Source organism: Neopsephotus bourkii, unplaced genomic scaffold (assembly GCF_033783945.1).
Source record: "Neopsephotus bourkii isolate Nb327-2 ecotype Australia unplaced genomic scaffold, CSIRO-AGI_Nbou_v1 NB_989, whole genome shotgun sequence".
In the NCBI taxonomy this organism is placed as follows: Eukaryota; Metazoa; Chordata; class Aves; order Psittaciformes; family Psittacidae; genus Neopsephotus; species Neopsephotus bourkii.
The window spans coordinates 144,120-164,228 of record NW_026901481.1 but is presented as its reverse complement, the minus strand read 5'-3'; the positions used below and the strand labels follow the sequence as shown (position 1 = coordinate 164,228).

At 44.8% G+C, this 20,109-nt stretch overlaps 2 protein-coding genes across 2 annotated transcripts; both read left to right on the top strand.

Moving 5' to 3' along the window:
• Window positions 1-9,362: 9,362 nt before the first annotated feature.
• On the top strand, window positions 9,363-9,880 carry LOC133215529 (putative small proline-rich protein 5). Its single transcript, XM_061359602.1, has one exon. It carries the CDS (start codon window positions 9,380-9,382, stop codon window positions 9,653-9,655), a length of 276 nt encoding a protein of 91 aa, XP_061215586.1. The 5' UTR covers window positions 9,363-9,379; the 3' UTR covers window positions 9,656-9,880.
• A 6,087-nt stretch (window positions 9,881-15,967) lies between these two features.
• On the top strand, window positions 15,968-16,331 carry LOC133215528 (putative small proline-rich protein 5). The gene has a single exon (XM_061359601.1). The coding sequence runs from the start codon at window positions 16,011-16,013 to the stop codon at window positions 16,329-16,331; it is 321 nt and encodes a 106-aa protein (XP_061215585.1). The 5' UTR covers window positions 15,968-16,010.
• Window positions 16,332-20,109: the final 3,778 nt, after the last annotated feature.

The following is a 20,109-nucleotide window of genomic DNA, read 5'->3' as shown; positions in this document are numbered from 1 at the left end:
AATTGTAAGCCTGTGGCATGGGGAACATTACACAAGGTTTTGTCACCGGCTATATTAAATTCTATTCTAAAATTAGCCTGTGATATCATTTATTTGCATCCACTTGTATGTCTAAAATCTACCACTTCATTATTGATTCCTGTTATTTTCCCTACTTTATCTGATAGCACCAAAGGTAGGGGAGGAACTCAAACAACTTCCAAGAGACTTCCAGAACACTGATTAGTCTTGAGCATCCAAAAACTTCTTGTCTATTTGACTAACTGACAAAAAAACATCCCCAAAATAGAAAACACTGAAAGTACATTCCTTATTCCCTATCCCATCTGGCTGGCTTTTTGAGGCTTGTATCAAAAAGCATTCCACAAGCTTAGATGTTGACTGGGCTCGATGATGTAAGGGTGGTGAGGCCCTGGTATAGGGTGCCCAGAGAAGCTGTGGCTGCCCCATCCCTGGCAGTGTTCAAGGCCAGGCTGGACAGGGTTTGGAGCCACCTGCTCTCGTGGAAGGTGTCCCTGCCTATGGCAGGGGATTGGAACTGGATGAGCTTTAAGGCTCCTTCCCACCCAAACCAGTTTGGGGTTCTGTGTTAGTATAATAGACCCAGGGAGAAGGAAGATACTCTTGCACCCAGAGCTTGAACACAAGGAGCTAGGGCTGCATCCCCCTGCCTTCTTCTGCACATTAGGGCAGCTATAGCTCATCTCGAGCATGAGGGTGAGAGCAGGCAGAGGCTGGATTTTATACACAGGATACACATGCGCATTTGTACATGCAGATTTCCTCCTCCCTTGTTGTGCAACATCGTTCTTCATGGCTGACGAACTGTGATAACGCAGGACTCTTGTCCACAAGCATGTTGGTGCTTGCAAAAGCCATGGCCCCCTCTGCTTTGGGTGTTAGTAAACAGGCAGGTTGAATGGTAAACATGAATCTGGCTTCTTGATGAAAGTCAGAACTGGTGCCTCTGGATAGAAGCTAAAGAAATTGTTTGGAGATAACAAGTGGGAGCCACCCCCCTGCTTCAGATGTTCGGTCAATCTCTGCCCAAGAAAACCTTGACTCCCATGCTTGCAGAGGAGTTAGGTGCAAAAGGAGTGAAAACAGGGGGCAAAAATTGCACAGTCAAGTTACTAATGGGAGGAAAAAGGGGAAACCGGGGCTGTTGCAAAGCCATGGTTGCACAGCTGGTTTCACCAAGGCCAGACCGCTGCTCTGCACCCAGGATGCACCCATCCTGCCCTAGGGAAGAGCTGGGTGAGCTTGAGATGCGTGGTCAGCTAGGTACGTGGTCTCTGAGCTAGTGCTTTACTCACAGCTTACTCATGGGTGCAAGGTTTGCTCAAGAGGGTTCTGTAGGCATATATTTCCCATCACAGACAATGGCTGCTTCAGAGGCAGGCAAATGAAAAACCAACTGAAATAGCAGAAAAACAGACCTTTTAAAAAAGCAATTATGGTCAAGGCTTTTTAGTGTTGGCCAGGGGAAAATGGCAGCAATGAAAATCAGGGGTAACTGTCAGTATCAGTGAAATGGCAGTAAAATCAGACATGAAGTAGATGACAGAGGTAGAGAAACTGCACCACATTTTGGGGGTATTCATAAGTATAAGTCAAGACATCTAAAAGTGGCCTGTACCGCTACCTGGCCTTGCCAGGTCACTTTCCAGTTGTAGCTCTTGGAGCCAGCCACAGTCGCCACAGGCTTCATTATCCTGCTTTTATTGCTCTGGGCAATGACACAGTCAGAGAGCAGAGATCGAGAGGGGACCCTTGGTTAAGCTTCTGGCACCTGCAGATGTCTTCAAGGGTGAAGACAACTTTAAAGATGCTTTCAGAGGACATCAAAGAATCAGAATCATGGAATGGGTTGGGTTGGAAGGGACTTTAAAGCTCCTCTAGTTCCAACCCCTGCCACAGGCAGGGACGTCACACTAGAGCAGGTTGCTCCAAGCCCTGTCCAACCTGGCCTTGAACACTGACAGGGATGGCATCTTCTCTGGGCACCCTGTGCCAGCATCTCACCATCCTCACAGGGAAGAACTTCTTTATACCTAATCTGAACGTCCCCTGTTTAAGTTTGAACCCACTATTCCTTGTCCTATCACTACACTCTCTGATGAAGATTCCTGCTCCAGCATCCACATGTGATGAGGACTTCCTAAAAACTCACCAGTTTCTATGGCAAGGACCTGAAAGTGCTGCCTCTTGTCCACTGTGCAAGACCCAATCCTGCCAAGAGCACTTAGAGGTGACCGGTCGTCGTGACCTCTCCTCCCTTTCAGACTTTGGGCAAGAGGTTTCAGGAGGATAGAAACCCAAAAAAGCACCACCTTTGCCACCCATTTTGCAACCTCAAACTCATCTTGGCATGACAGTGAGACAGTCAAACCACCCACACGGTTTTCACTCTTCGAGCATTACAACCTGCACGGGGCAGGGTTGCAATTAAAGCTGTGTAACACAAGGAAGACAATCTACTGTATGACAAGTCAATCAAAGAAACCGGGTTGAATAAGCTTTTGAAGATGGGGGATAATTAGAGGTGGGGCTGTTTTGTAAATACGTTGGTCATTTTTCCTCAGGGGTTTATTGCATTTTCAGGAAGGGAGTTAGGAACTGTATAAAAGTTCTCAGATGGGAGAGCAACTCATTCACTCCACTCCTCTCCTTCTGCAGAGCCTTCACAGCCAAGGTGAGTTGCTATTCCACTGCTAACATTTCCTTCCTATGATAACTTGCTGAGCTGAGCAGAGTTATGCTCTTAAACAGACAGATCCATCTGCAGGTGCTGGGATTATTGGGAGCCAAGTTCTTGTCGGGGCAATTTGTGCCATCAAAATTGGTCTCAAGACTGCCTATTTATTATGCAAAATGTATTGTTCTTATCACACATAGATATATTTGCATTACTTCAGGGCTCAGGACTCCCAGTTTCCAAAGACAAACTGGAAATAAGAAAGGAAAGGTTTTAAGGTCATTTCCAAGCCTAGCCATTTTATGATTCTATGATTCTATAAAGGATGGGATTTGGGAATGAATGGGAGACAGCAGGCTGATCTTTCATAAGAAACCTTGGGTTTAAACTAGGAACTTTAATTGCACTTCTGAGCTTGACCGCTTTACTAAGCTCCTTGGGAAAATTGAAATCTTCAGGAGCTGAAAACATTAAGCTGGCATTGAAGAACCATAAGAAAGAACTCAGAAGGCAGATTTAAGCGATGAGAGGAAGGAGCAGCATGAGCAGCCTTCAGCTCACCTACTTGCGTCTGGGTGCCTTCTGCCTCCTTGAAATCTCAGCTCTCCTCAGAAGATGGTTTAGATGCTCATAACTCAGGAAATTGGGTCCACAGGGCACAGGGAGAACAGACACAAGAAGGGAAGGAGGCAGAGGAGTATTTTCCTTTTGAGCACATGGCTTTGCAAGTGCATTTTGCCAAGGCTCTGGTACTACCAGTCCTGGCTACAAATTCACTGCCTGTGCCAGGGCCCCTTTAGGCTGTGAGGTTTTCAGACCCTTGCCAATATGCGTCTTGTCAGTGCAGCATAAACTGGCAGCCCACAGCTCATTTGCTCCTCCATTACACAGCCTGAGATAATCCCGGGGTGTCTTGCACCGGTGCTTTTGGGATGCAGCAAAGGAGAGCAGGGAAATGGCCCATGGAGCCTGGGACAGATGGAGATCAGGGCTGCTGAGGGGGTCATGGGGGCTTTGAGGTGGTGTGGGCTGGTCCAGCACTGTGAGAACAAAGCTCTAAGATGGGGCAATGGAAGGGGCAGATCCTGACGAGCCCCAGCAGGCTCAAAAACACATCAAGGAAAAGCCAAAGCAGAGGGAGGCAAACACACTGCCCTTCACACACTTACTGACAACGGTCTTTCCTCCCTAGGATCGACCACCCCAACTGAACCATGTGCTCCCGTGGAGACAGAGGCTGCCACAACACCGAGAGCTCCTGCCACAGCGGAAGTTCCTCCTGCCACGACCGCGAGAGGTCCTGCCACGGCTCCGAAGAGGTCGTCTGCCACGAAGTGAGCGCCGTGCAGGATGTGACGCCCGTCGTGGTCCTCCCTCCCCAGGGCCCTGTGGTCACCGTGCCCGGGCAGGTCCCAGTGGCTCCTGCTCCCTGCCTGGAGCAACAACAGATCAAGCAGCAGGTGCAGTGGCCCCCGCAGCAGCAGAAGTGAAGGGACAAGGAGCTTCGATGGGGGCTGCACTTCTCCCCTCTCCCCATGCAAGATGCAGCCCTGAGCTTGGGCAGGTCCTGCCCCTTCCCTCCAGCACGTGTTACCTCTCCCCACTCCTGATAAGGCAAAGTGGCATTAGCATGACAGAAACACGAACTGCCCTCGCGCACGCGAGAGTTTCAATCCATTGATTTCCTGCTTCTGTCTCCAGTACCAAAGATGTGATATTAAAACTTAAAACTCACAAAATGTGCTGGTGTCTTGGTGTTTTTCCACTGTTATTCTTCTCCTTATCTTTAGCATCATTCCAAGCCCACCTTCATTGATGGGAGCTGCTTTCCACATTCTCCACCCTTCCCTTTGCACTTCAATGGCAGCAGTGTATCTAAGCTCAGCTCTCCAGTCCCCACACCTTGTGCATCTGCCAGACAAATCCAGATGGTTTGGAAAAGCTGTCTGGGTTGAAGGTACAGATCAGGATCTCTCAGCAAGCCAAGCGCTTGGCTCTGCAACAACCAGCCCTGAGCCTCAGAACCTCACAGGCACATTCTGAAGGAGCCAAAAGCAAAGATTCAGCTTCATTTGTGGCGGATGAGCAAGAAGCAGACTCCATCTCTGAGGGTCTAATCACCCTGAACAACAGGGTATAAGTAGGGGAAGGACTACATCATACTTAATCTTCCTTCTGACCTGTTCTAAACAGAGACTATGGGGTGAGATAAGTAACTTTACCTTCCCTAAAAATCCCAAGAAGTCCATATTGCCTAGGTGAAATACTGGCTGATGTGAAATAAAACTGGGTTTAAGTCAGACAATGCCCTGGAGCATTGACTCCCATTATGAACTCTAGCCGTATAAACAACACACCTGGAAAACAAGTGAAAAACCTAGAAACAAAAAGACATTCCCAGTTCCTACCAAGGTTTAAGTTAAATTTTCTCATCAGAAACCATAAAATTTCCGAGTTTCCCTTGAAGATGTATTTAAAAACAAAGAATATTAAATAGGCAAATGGCCATAAAAATCAGCAGTTGTATTTTACATTGCACTGGATTCATCCCCAGTTTCTCCTCCAGTGACCACCAGCAGGGAGGCAGATTGCAGCAGGAATTCATGCCTCTGTGGTTTGAGAGCAGTATTGTGTGCAATGTGCTAGATATTTAATTAGCAAAGGGTTTGCACTGAACCTTTGAAAGGAATGAGAAACTTATTATTAGCACTTGTTTTATTATTACAGTTAATTAAAATAACGAGAAGCATCATTCCTATGTGCAAGGTACATGATTGCAGGTGCAAGGAAAGAGCATCAAGGTCAGAGTGACTGTGCATGAAGTCGTTGTGTGATGCCATCGACGGTCCCTGTCCCTCCAAACACCCAGGTACCCCTCTGCCAGGGCCAAACTCATCCTGTGCCAAATGGGAGGTTGAAACCAAGCCAGACACAAGGCTCCGGGCTGGCTTTGAGTCTGACTGAGAATGTTTAGGGGAAGGGGAGATAAAATCTCCTATCTTAATTCTTTCTAAGCAGTCCAACTTTCCACCTACGCTCTTGGCCAGGCTGAAGCACTTCAGGTTGTGTCATTCCTTTAAGGAGAGACTTAGAAAGAGCCTGAGGAAGAGAGACAGCAAACCTGTGAGCTGGAGTTTTGTTATCTCAGCACACACATCTGGGAAGTGAAGCAGGAAAGCAGATTGCATAAATTCAGCAGGAAATTGTCCCTCCCCTTCCCCCTGCCATGAAGACAGAGGAGATTTTCTCTATCAAGTCAGCAGGGGAAGACTGGGAAAGAAACAGGCACAAAAAGCATGATAAACCCAAGGCAAACGTGAGAAAAGAGAGAAGCAAAAGGACTTCATGTGCTAAGCACCTTTCTCAGCCCTAAACAAGCGATAAGCTTCTACACATCATCGTGGCTGAATACAGCAATGTGTGAGATTCCAAGACCATGCCAAGGTCCCTCACACCCTGGTCTCCTATTAATTGCAGCATCCCCCACAACACTCCTCTGAGCACACCCCATAGCTATGGCATGCCCCGCACTCCTCACAGTTGCTCACCAGCTCCCCAGCACAGTGAGAGCACCCATTTCCCTGGCACCGTGCTGGCTCAGAGCAGACTGAGCAGTAGTAGCCATAGTGCCGGTAGTCATGGCCACCCAGGCACAAGTCTCTGCCACGGGCACAGCCACAGCCGTAGGCATAGAGGAGAGGTGTGCGCCGAGTGTCCAGCCAGGAGCCTGCTGGGTCATACCAGGTTGAATTCAAGTTGAAGAAGGATTCCCTCCCAGAAGAGCATGCCATTTTGGGTGGTGGAAAGGTAGCTCTGCGGTGGAAGCAAGACAATATCTTTTTATGCAATTATTTTGTATTTTTAATGCATTTTTTTTATATTTAGGAATTCTGGGGGGTTGGAACTAGATGATCTTAGGGTCCTTTCCAACCCAAACCATTCTATGATTCTATGGTCCCTTTATAGTGATGCTATGCACTTCAAGATAAGCAGGGCCAACCAAAAATAGAGGACTTACTTATAGAAGCTTTGTACTTTTTCCACCATCCCCGCCCATTTTATCATTGTCTGTAACATATCTTCTGAATGACATATAGATACTATCATATTTTTCCTGCAAGTTTGATATTTATTCCAAAAACCTAATTTCTATTGTTCTGTTTATCAATGAAATATCAGAAATACTCGATAGAAAGTATTTCTTTCTTGCACTCTGCACAACAAACAAGCAGTTTTAGGCAGAGCCAAGTCAAGTGGGTAAATACAGAGCTATAGTCTACAGATAAGCTTTCATAAATGCCCTGGATGATCAGTCAAATCACGTACCTTAGTCAAGAACAGGAGAGCAATAGGAGAAGTAAAGTCAAACTGAAGGGAATGGCCTGAAACAGGGGAAATTTATAAAGCTGGAGGCTTCAGCAGTGATGCGCTCCTAGAGAATTGGGTCTTTGCTCTCCCCTGACCACAGCCAGGTTTGTTTGTGCCTTTAGTTGCCAGTATCCACGTCTGATGTACTTTTGTATTTTTACTATCTTCTTTCTTTCATGACAACAGATTTACTCCATACAAGATCAAAGGTTTCTAAAGGTGTTGCCGAACTACAGCCGAAATAAAACTTTACAGCAAGATATTTATGGGTTCATTCTGTACATTGTGATACTGAAACATGGAGGTGAATGGACATGTTTGAGGGATCCCAGTGAGTCAGGAGAGCATCACCCAAAATCAGTTGTGCCTGAAGTCTAATCCACAATGCCATCCTGGTGTTGACACATTCTTGCCTTTTATGGGACAAGAAAGTGTAATTGCTGGGTTAGATGGGCATGACCTGTACATAGGCACGGAGAGGAAGACCAGTGTTCATCCATGATTCACAGGAAAATCCAGGCTCAGAAGCATCTACCTCTACCAGATTACACAGTTTGGTTTATATTTTCTTGAGCTACAGCCCTGTCCAATGCACTTTTCCATAATAAATATGACCAGCCAGGGTCATAGAATGGTTTGAGTTGGAAAGAACCTTACGTTCATCTAGTTCCACCCCCCTGACATGGGCAGGGATACCTCACAATAGACCAGGTTGCTCCATGCCCCATCCAGCCTGGCCTTGAACACTGCCAGGGGTGGAGAATTTATCACTTCTCTGGGCAGCCTGTACCAGTGCCTCAGCACCCTCACAAGGAACAACTTCCTTACATTTAACCTGAACTTCCCCTGTTTTGGTCTGAACCCATCACCCCTTGTCCTATTGTTACAGTCCTCAATGAAGAGTCCCTCTCCAGCATCCTTGTAGCGCCATTCAGACACTGGACGCTAATCGGAGGTCTCCATGCAGCCTCTCTTCTCCAGGCTGCACAGCCCCAATATTCTCAGCCTGTCTTTCTATGGGAGATCCTCCAGCCCCTGATGGTCCTTGTGGCCTCCTCTGGACTTGCTCCAGCAGTTCCATGTCCTTCTTATGTTATGACAGGTCAACACAAGACTAAGAGAAATCTTTGATAGGACACACCATGCAGACAGGTTGAAATTATTAGTGAAGACATAGATGGAATAATGCTGGATCTCTCATTAGAATATCCTGTACCATTAGGCAATTCAGAAGTATTCCTGCCCTAAACATAATCCCCATGTGTTAACATTAGCAATGGTTTTTCTTTCACATGGAGGTGTGATCACGTTTACCTCTCAGTCCATGTGACATCCTGGCACTGCTTGAGGAAATGGTTCTTCTGAATTACAAACATCTCTTCCACTTGATACTTGCTGCCCGTGACCGGATCCAGTAGTTTCTTTGGTACTGGCGTCACTTTGTGTGAAATACCTTCCAATATCTTTCATAGGGAGGCAAAGGAATTAGAGTGCTATTAATATCCTATGGGACAATTACAATGCTAAAAGTACAGTGCATCAAAGGGAAAATGTGGGAAGCTGAATACAGGGGATAGAAATGGGTTGGGATATGTAATTAGGTTACACTTGCCAAGAGATGTCTCATGTCCCAGATAAACCTTTGGAAGAGTATAAAAGGTTTCTCATCCCAGTTTCCTTCATTCGCTTCTTTGCTCCTAAACACATTCGTTCCTGTTGCTGAAGGGGTAAGTCCAATTTTCTGTTTCTCTTGAGTTTCTTTATGAAACCAGATACTTCTGTACAAGGTTTAGTAGAGTTGGAGTATGATATTCCTCACGTCTTGACTTCAGTCATGCCAGAGACCAAGCTCTTGTTACTCACAAAAGTTGTTCTATTCACTCAAATGACAAGTGGGATATAGGGTGAGCAGGATGAGGCTCAAGATGAACCAAAGCAACAGAAAGATTGGAAAATACAGAGAGAGGACTTTATGGAAAAGAGGCTTTGAAGTTTTTGAGTGGAAGACACTGAAGGGCCTGAGGTTGCTTATGGGAAATGGATGGTTTGAGTAGTTTTTCTCTGCAAAGCAAATTGCAGCTGTAAAAGCTCATGGTTTTACTGGGGGATGTAAATCAGCACATAATATACATCATTATAAATACCTAATCAGCATTGAAATCACTTTCTTATCACTGAAGAATTAAGAATTAGTAAGAAAATGGGGAAACCCATAGCAAACTAGAGAATGCAGGTATGCTTATGTAGACTGGGGCCACTGCACCACCGTGACTAATTCTCTCTTCCTTCCAGCTTTGCCAATACTCTGGAAAGATGTGCTCCCGCAGGGCCTGCCACAGCCATGAAACCTCCTGCCATGAATCCCACTCCTCCTGCCATGACACAGGATCCTCCTGCCATTACACCTTCCAGAGGCAGCCTGTGCAGAAGTTCAACTACGTGACACCCTGCTACACCCCTGTGCAGACCTATTGCCCCCCTGTGCAGCCCTGTTTCCCCCCCATGCAGCGCTACTGCCCTCCAGCCCCCTTCTGCTCCCAGTTAACCAAGAACGTGTGTGACCTGCCACCAAAATGCCCCAAGTACTAACAGCAGGATCCGGCCCTGGCATTGGACCCACCGGCTCACTCTTCACTTGGATGCTCTTGATGCCTAAAGCTTGAACCCTTGGTTCTCTTTTCCCATTTTTTGTTCTCTGTGTATCCTTGATCACCTCATCCGTGATCAGAATTTCCTTCAAAACATAAATCATATCTGTTCTATGCCCTTTCCCAAAAGACTGGGACTAATTTCTGCTGGTGGTGGCTTACACATGATATGTCAACTTCTAAAACATTATGATGAGACAATAAAATTTCATTTCCAAGAAAAAAAATGAAAGATGTTATGATTATTTTATTCTCTTTACTCAAGAATTACCTTCTGAATTCTCATTCTTTTCTTCTCCAACTTATCACAAAATGCACACATCCCAAATTTTCTAAGTGAATGAAAGCCCATCATTCCAGATGCAATTTTGCAGCAGATGAATGTATTTATGGACAAGAAAACAGTGAGCCAATCTGTACCCTGTGTAGCCTAGGACTGTCCTTCCCAGTTCCCTACTTCAGCAGCTCTTCATACTTCATTTGTCACTCTGACTCAGGATTACAAACATTTTAAGGTGTCTAATAAATGCAAATAGGTGCCTCAAATTCTTCTCTACCTTTCCCCTTCCTTCCCTGAACTTCAAATTAGCGTTTTCAATGAAAGTCACACACTGTTAAAAATAAATGCTAAATTTCTCACTACTTTTGATAACTTAAGACTATCCTTATCTACTAAGCTGACAACCCATCTAGCTGAGACATCTGTTCTAGAACAGGATTGCTCGCTTCCTTCCGCCAGGGCCTGTTTCTCTGCATCGGTTTCACAAAGAGCTTGACAACAAGCTTCAGCTTCCATCATTAACTCTGAGTATCTGCAAAAGGGATAGGTGCAACCTGCATGATGGAGAAATGACACAAGAGACTTCCCCAAAAATACCATTTTATCAACCTAGATGAACCATTCTTTCATTACGTATAACTCTCAGTACTTTTCAGAAGACTGTAGGTGAGATTTACCTAAACAAAGGATCTAAAAGACTTTAAAATGACTGGGGTTTTGCTCAGTCTTGGCCTTGAAAAAGAAAGAACCTCAACCAGAACATGAAACTATGTTTTCCAGGATGTATTTTCAAATTCATAATGAATTAACGTCATTAGGAATTTGAATACAAAACTGAATTTTAATACAAAACTGTTGTCAGAGTAGCGGTTAATTTGTCCCCTCCCCCCCAAAAAATGACATGAAAATAAACCCTGAAAGATATGAAGACCATCTGAAGAAGGGTAGCTTTCCCCTTCTGAACTTCGTTAGCAACATTTAGGCCCCCCCTTGTTCTGGTTGCAGCAGGACTGACCTATGGGGTGCTCCCAAAGTGTACCACCTAGGGAAAAGTCACAGGAAAAAACAATTACCCATTTCATTTTCTTAAAGTCAGATCTTGGGCCACTGTGAGAGAAACTTGGTGGTAAATAATAAAACACTGTAATGAGGAAAAATTACAAAACTGCTTAAGTAAGACAGGAGCCTGAAGCAATTTGGGATCTGGAAACAGGATGCCAACAGGTGATAACTTCCCAGCACAAATCCTTCCTGCTTAGGACTTGAAATGCCCTTCTAGGAGGAATGTAAACAGGATAATACTGTGGCAGAAGGGGAAGAGAGCTGATGGCTGGTGGACTCAGGAATGGAATGGAAGAAATGGAACTGGGGACATCCTTCTAGCGTCATCTCCGGTGTTGAGGTGTTAGGTGTGCTTGAGCTAGTCAACAGGACTTCTCTCTAAGTAGAGTCCATGTGAGTCGTGGCTGATAATTACAGTCCCTTGTGTCACAAAAAGCACATATCAATCAAAATGTGAGTCTGCCATGTGGACCAAGGGGCAGCATGCGGGTTAGGAGTCAACACTTGCGAATTGAATGTTGATGCAATCCCTGTTGCCCAACAACAAATCACTTAATAACTCTAGGGTTAGGTTCATTTTTCATACGCAAATATGCAACTGCCTTCAAAATTCCCTTATAAAGCAGATTGGGAAATTCATTGCTTATTAACCTGTTAAGAAAAAAGTCATAATTGTTCTTCCTGACTGTGTCAAATCGGAAGCACTAAAAAACTAGACACAGGAGATAAATATGAATGTGACAACTTAATTGTCAGCATTGCCGAGAGATGCATAATTTCCGAGAGCCCCTTGGAAGATATAAAAGTTGAACATCCTCTGTTCCTCTTTCATTCAGCAGCAGCACCCGGTTCTCTTCTTGCTTGCTCCAACAAAGGGTAAGTTGGCTTACATAGATTCATCTACTCTGAGGAGCAGGAGCTCACAGGAATTCTAGCTAATTCTGCATTTAGACCTTGCCTTTGTCTTGGAAATTTCTTAGTACTGGTGGCTGTACATGTAAGCTACAAAAGGGTGCCCATGGTTTTCTTACAGCAGATGGGATGACAGGAAAATAGGAGTACTCGAAGGGCCAGATCTGCAAAGACAACCTTTGGGACCTAGCAAGGATTTAATTCCCAGACTAGCTGGTGATGGAGGGAGAGAGATCTCAGACAAGTCTGTGTGGTTTTAGAAGTAAAATTGAACTTAAAAAGTCAACAGCAGCTTCTTGGTACAGAAATTCCCATCAGAGCTGGACCACCATAGAGCATCTCCAAAAGAAAGACAGGATAATTTTAGAGTCAAGTTATCCCGTACATTACAAAACAGAGGAAAACAAAATTTCTATGGATAAAGAGCCAAGGAAAAAGAAGAAGGTTACAGTGGGGCAGCTGTATGAGCTTGATGGTCTCTTTCTCTTCCTTACAGCTTTGCCGATACTCCAGGAAGATGTGCTCCCGCGGGACCTGCCACAACTATGAGTCCTCCTGCCATGGATCCAGCTCTGGCTGCCATGGATCCCACTCCGGCTGCCACAGCTCAGGATCCTCCTGCCATTACACCATCCAGAGGCAGCCTGTGCAGAAGTTCACCTACGTGACGCCCTGCTACACCCCTGTGCAGTCCTATTGCCCCCCTGTGCAGCGTTATTGCGCCCCGGTGCAGCGCTACTACCCCGCGGCTCCCTTCTGCCCCCAGTACACCAAGAACATCTGTGACCTGCCACCGAAATGCCCCAAGTACTAACAGCAGGATCCAGCTTTGGCACCTGGACCCACCAGCTCACTCCTCCCTCGGATGCTGTGGGCATGGATCATCTTATCCTTACTGAAATCCCTGGGCCTCTGTCATGCGCCTCACTGCTGGTCTGGATGAAGTGTTCCCCTAATTATCATTCACGGTGTCATTCTTTCTAATTATTCAGGAAATGTCCTTTCTAATTATTCAGGGCATAATTACTGTTGGGAATCTTTCTGTGCTATGCACTTCTGTTCAAATACTCATCTGGGTGTGGGAAATAATAAATCTTACAATTCATGAGACCTGTATTGTGCTTCAGTTTCTTTATTCTTTTTTTTTTTTCCTTTAGGCTTTTTAATTTGTTTTCTGGCTCTTTAGTCCAATTTCTTCCTATTTTCAAAGTGCCCCAGTAGTTGGTGGCCAACAATTCCCATGTTCATTCAGGAAGAAAACAGACACATCAGAAGGGAAAAAGTTCTCAACTACCAAAAAATGAAATGGACCTAAAAAGGGCTGAACAGAACAAAACTTCCCCTGCTTACACCAGCCAATGAGTTGGTCTACACAGAGTTCTGTCCCATCACTTTGAAAACAACAAAGTCAATTCAATGCAAATTCCTTTGGTTTGGAGACATTAAATGAAAGAGGAATAAGCAGTTCACAGTTGCTCATGTTCTTAACATATGAAACTCCAAGCTCAACTTCAGAACTTGGGCATACAAAGATTTTCAAATCCCTTATTACTTTTGAACCTCTGAAAACATAAGTCACAAACTTCTTTTTTATATTCCAGTGTTGTTTCTAAGTAGTATATACTCTTACATGTATATATACTTATATACTCTTAGTATATATGGAGCAGAGAAATGTCAGAAGGTCCACCTCATGTAAGACACAGATCTGAACAGCTCAGTGTGTTATTGTGGAGAGCTCCTAAACCAAACAATGCTGAATGTAAGTGAGCAAGTATCAGCCACCACATTGCCCTGAAACTGGTATTTAATTACTGTAGATTGGACTTCTCTTACATACTCCCCTAAAAGCATCACAAGCAATGGATGATAACTCTTTAGAGATGCTGTTTTCCTTAGCAAGATCTGAATTTGATTCAGAAACAGTTTTCAAGTGGGTATAACCCAGGTTTCAGAAGGCTGTTGGGAAGGTAGAAAGATTTCTGAGGAACATTGGTGTGATGCTGGAGGCCAAAGCACAGAGGAAAGGAGAAGTGTCAGACAAGCCCCAGCTTCGCTGATTGGGTTTTGGACACACAACTGAGTCACAAAATGTCCCTGAGGAATTTGTGCAATCCTACCTTGCTACACAAAACTCACCACAAGCAATTATGTCACCTCTAGCCTGCAGAAAAGCTGTAGGACACCAGTCCTTTAGAGAACGCTTCTCTTTAGCAGTTAGCAAATTACTCTAATGGGTAACATTTTACAAAGTTGATGAGTTATAGGCTTCATTTTCTCATGCTTCAAAGGCCAAGTCAAACTGGATTACAAATCCATCTTTAGTGTCCATAATTTCACCACTAGTGACAGTGACAGAACCCAGTATTTAGCTCAAATCCTCCATTTCTCTAAATCCTTTGATTTCCAGACACTTCTTCAGGTGACATCAGGTGAAAAAGTCTATCATATTAATGAAGGGAAAGACAATCCAAGGAACAGGAAAATTTACCATCTTCGTACCTTGCAAAGAGTTCATCACCAAGCATTTTTCTCTGATCTGAAGTACTAAATAACCATTGATACACGTGGAACCACCTGATGAGTTCAGCCAGGTCAAAGAACATACGAAGGATCATAAATACTTTATTTTTTTTTTGCTATACTGGGGAAACAAAGGGATCACGCCAGACTTCCCAACATCATGCCATACCCATGAGTTATGGAGCTCGTAATCCCATTTCCTCTTGGCATTCAACAACACGTAAATTACAATCCTGAGCTGTCACCCGCACAGAACGGTAGGCCCTACCCCAGGAGTCAGCATTTCTGAGATATAAAGACCTTAAGTTACTGATGCAATCCCAGTGGCCCATTCGCAAGCTAATTAACACCTATGAGATTAATGTTAATCTCCAGGAAACGGCAAGGAGATGCCTTCCAAAATCCTTATGGAAAAATCCATTAGGAATTAGATATCGGGTGATATATGTTGCGTCAAAGAGGAAAGGCTAAAAATAGGGTAGTGCAAACATCGCCAGGATTGAGTGTGGAAGTAATTAAATTGCCATTACAAAGAGGTGTCTCACATCTGAGATAACCTTTTGGAGCCCTATAAAAGATCACTCGATGCAGTCCTCCTCAGTCACTCACCTTTGCTTCCAGACGCTTCTCCTTGTATCTGACGAGGGTAAGACTGATTTTACTATCTTGGTTGATGCTCCACTACAGGTTTCTATGGAGCTTGGGAGCTGGGACTTAGCTAAATGCCTGGCACCTTTGCAGTGCTCTGGGGCAGGTATCGTGGATGGAGGGATGGGATCACCAGGGAAGGTGCAGCAAAGGCACACAAAGGGTTCCTCAGGCAACACGAGCTCCATTCTGGTTTACAAGGGTGATGAGATCTGGGAGTGGCTCATGGAGTTTATTGTGTTGGTTTGAAGGGATTTGACTTCACACAGCAGTTGCCAGAGCAAGCCCTGCAGATTAGTTAGGACTGAGGGTACATTCAGCTTGGAGAAGAGAAGGTTGCATGGAGATCTCATAGCACCCTTACAGTATCTGAAGGATAGGGACTGTAGTGATAGGACAAGGGGTAATGGGTTAAAACTTAAACAGGGGAAGTTTAGACTGGATATAAGGAAGAAATTCTTTACTGTAAGGGTGGTGAGGCACTGGAATGGGTTGCCCAGGGAAGTTGTGAATGCTCCATCCCTGGCAGTGTTCAAGGCCAGGTTGGACAGAGCCTTGGGTGACATGGTTTAGTGTGAGGTGTCCCTGCCCATGGCAGGGGGGTTGGAACTGGATGATCTTAAGGTCCTTTCCAGCAATAATTATTCTATGATTCTATGATTCATTCTGGATTAGGCAGGCAAAAAGAAAGAGAAGTTCACTGGGGATCTCAAGAATCATGAGTTGGAATCATGGTTTTGGTTGGAAAACCTTGTTGAAAAGACCTTAAGATAATTCTAGTTCCAAGGGAGGGAATAGAAGAAGCAAATCTGGGGCTCCTCTCACCACATGGATCTCTTGCTTTTGACAGCTTTGCCAATAATCCAGGAAGATGTGCTCCCGTGGGTCCTGCCATGACTATGAGTCCTCCTGCCATGGATCCAGCTCTGGCTGCCATGGATCCCACTCCGGCTGCCACAGCTCTGGATCCTCCTGCCATTACACCATGCAGAGGCAGCCTGTGCAAAAGTTCACTTACGTGACGCCCTGCTACACCCCTGTGCAGTCCTATTGCCCCCCTGTGCAGCGTTATTGCCCCCCTGTGCAGCGTTATTGCCCCCCTGTGCAGCGTTATTGCCCCCCTGTGCAGCGCTACTGTCCCCAGTACACCAAGAACATCTGTGACCTGCCACCGAAATGCCCCAAGTACTAACAGCAGGATTCAACCCCAGCATTGGATCTCACCCAAAACCTCAAGCTCATCTCCTTGCTCATTACTTGCAAGCCCTTGCTCCTCTGCAAGCAAACACCTTTAAAAGGGTTGGAGGGTAGCATGGTATTAGGATAAGTCTCTCAGTTTAATGAGCTTTGAATCTTTCTGCCAAAGCAAAGACCACTGTCCCCTGGAAATAGTTTATTTCTTGCTTTGCTGCTTCAATATCCAGCAAGACAATAAAAATTATATATCAAGCCTACCTAACAGTTCTGGATAGTTTTAGTCACTGTTCCATCGTATCTCCTTATCTGGTGGCATCGGGTTTTGCGTTGTGGTTTTGGAGCCATGCTTTAATCACTGGTGAAATAGCTAGAGAAGGAGGAATGCCAAGGAAACATGAAAGTGAAGGAAAACGCCTGCAGCACCACCAGCTATGCCAGGAGTGCTGCAACACATGCAGAGGGCTAGGAGAAACATGTGTTAATTGCTGGTGAAACCAAATCTTTGCACTGAGCTCAGCAAAGGGGTTTTCAGAGTTAGAGCTTGGGGCCTGGCCTGCACCTTCATGTTTTCACTGCAGAGGTGATCTTTAAAAGCTGCTGCTATATTTGGAAACAAAACAAAGCAAATCCTGCAGGGTTTGGAACAATTAAACTATTTCTACAGTGTAAAATGACAGGTTTCTCCAGCGTGATTCATCCATTTGAGGGCAGGCGTGGGAAATGAGTTGGCTGAGCAGCAAGTACCTTGTAAATGACCACTTGGTATATAAGTAATTGGAATTAGTTATTTATAGGTTAAGGAGAAAATTGTCATTATAGAGGAACAGCTAAAAAGGAAAAGTTGCAAACGGGATGCAGAGAGCAATTAGTTACTCACCTCCATTCAAGTTGCTGCCATTGCTAAGAGATGGCTCATTTGCATGTGACCCATGGCAGCTGCATTAAAAACTCTTTTCCTTACTCATTCTTCACTCTCCAGTCAGGTATTGTGTCAGAAAGGGTTTTTTTGTCCATAGGAGTGATTTTGTTTTCAAGATCACTTTCCCTTCCTACCCAAGCCTCCAACTCTGCTCTGTGACTAATCACAACACCACTGTATTTCCTCCTCCTTTTCCAAATCCCACAAAAGGCAAAAAGCTTCTGAACTCATTGCTCTTTCTGCTGTGCTCAAGCTTGAAGTTCCTGTTAACTTGGAGATATGGCAGCAATTACAGGGAAACAAAACCAAAGCTTGTTTCATTTCTACTCTATTCCACTCCAAGTATTTGTCAACCTTGGCAAGGTTGGAACATTAAGGACCAAAGATTTTATGAATGTTTTACCTCATTAGAATACTTTCTTTCAAATCAGAGCCCATAGACATTTAGCAAGAGAAGAAATCCTCTATGCCTAACACACTAGAGGGCTTAGAGGAACACTTATGCTCTGCTGACTACTTGCTAAATAATGTAACAGCAGATTTCCACAACCAGGATAAACCATGAGCAAACCCCTAAGGATTAATGAGGAGGAATTTGCCTTAGCTGTTTTACAGCAAGGATTGCTTCACTGCATCCATAGTTTTCAAATTCAAACAAACAGAGCAGTGTTACTCTGGGTATCTCACAGAGCCTGCTAAGTTCATTCACTCAATGTAAAATTCAATTGGGATCTTGTTTGAGATCAAATTTGAATCTTTGCTCTTGGAAAATCTTATCTGTCTATGGATCCATCTCAAATGGCTTCAGGCATCTCTGATGTTCACGGTCAGCTCCAGCAGCAGCAAGGGGGCTCTGATTCAGAGAGGCGCTGGGTGAATCAGTGCACCAGATCCCTACAACAGCACACAGAAAACTGCCTAATTTTGACCAATAGCTCTTACTTTACCTCCCTGCTCCTGATCCTCCATGCTCCTAATACCAGAGCCTCCTAGCATTCCTCTGCAAGATCAAAAACCACCTCCCAGCTTCCCATGAGCCTCCTTTATTGTTAGCTGAGAAACAGGTACTCAGCTGGGGTAAATCTCTATCACTAATTAGATTATAACAGGTGGCAGTGACCCAGCCTAACCCAGTCATTAGCATGAAGCCAAACTCAGTAGGAAACAAAGCCTGTGTTTTAGTGGACAGCAATATTGACCTTGGGAAGAGCTTGCCTGGAGTGGTGGTGACCTCATGGTCTTTTGAATTCCTCAAAGCAAGCCTGCGTGGTTTCTTTCTATGATTCTCAACGTTGGGATGTAGTCAAATAGAAACAGTAGCTACCCAACAGAGACTGAGTGGAAACAGATGCTTTATGTCACCGGAAGGCAATGGAAGGTTCACAATGTCCTGTCTTGCCCTCAGGATCTGTGACATGGATCACACCGTGTTTCTACATGAAGACAGAATCTTCTCTCCTTCACCTCAGCAGAAATCAGGATATCTCCAGTGAAGCAGTATGTTGTAGGAGATAGTTCCAAGGGTCCTTTGGTGCTCTGCTCCCACAGATGCACAGCCCCACAGCAGCAGGAGCATCCCTCCCTTTTTGGGTGATCTCAGACACAAGACATTTGGTCACATTGGTCATGGGCTGGGGTCCCATGAGTCCCTTCTGACCGGAGACAGGTGTAGTTTGGTAAAGACATAGTTTAATTGGAAATTCTAAAGGTGCTCATGGCTTCACGTGAGGCCTTCAGGCTTTCACGCAAACTAAGTATCAGCTTCATTAATGAATAATTGCAGTGTGATCATTAACATCAGCACTAATGACAATGGGCCTAGAGTTATTCCAAACGTAACAGGAATAGGTGGATCTTTCATGACTCGGGGGCACAATAGAACTGGAAAGAAAAAAAGGAATCGGAATTTTGCTGATGAAGTTATGCTGAACATAAACAGGAGGTAAAACTGCCAGAAAAGTTTTGCATTTTGCTTTTATTTAAAGATATTCCAAAGGAACTGGGGAAACGCAGACACCAATTTGACCCCGATTCTATTCCAAACTTCCATGATAAATTGGCACAGTCCTTTGCACCTAATATTTCTGATATTGGCAAGGCCAAGGGCATGCATTTTCCCGTGCATGGATGGGATGAGGCACAAAGGGTTATGATGTTAGATGTAAGGAAGAAGCTCTTCCCTGTGAGGGTGCTGAGGCACTGGCACAGGGTGCCCAGAGAAGCTGTGCCTGCCCCATCTCTGGCAGTGCTCAAGGCCACATTGGACAGAGCCTTGGGCAAACTGCTCTAGTGTGAGGTGTCCCTGCCCATGGCAGGGGGGTGGAACTGGATGATCTTCAGGTCCTTTCCAACCCAAGCCATTCTATGATTCTATGTCAAGTGCTTTCTGTCACATAGATGCCCTTCTGATGAGCAGAGACTCCAAAGACCAACATTGGGCTTTAGCATGTCTCCATCCAAAAGCAAACCCTGGGGGCATGGAATTACACTCTCTGGAATTCTGTTTTAATTAAAAAAAAGCATATTGAGAAGTGCCTGACGTCCAGAAGGCCTCTGCACGTCCATGGAACTGACTGCTCCTCAATCTTAATTATGGATTTTATGTTAATTGAGGACTCACTAGCTCTGAACAAGCCACCTAGCATCTCAATGTAACCGCATTACCATATGCAAAATGAGCAGAAACATGCCTTTTATGCAGTTCACAAGCATCACACAAGATGTCAATCTGCAATTGACACTGCCATTTAACTTGACATTAAAAAACTGTAAAAAATTTACAGAACAAATAGATAATAACTCAGAATGGATGGGTTGGTCAGAAATAATGAGGCAAAGACTAAATAGATGAAGG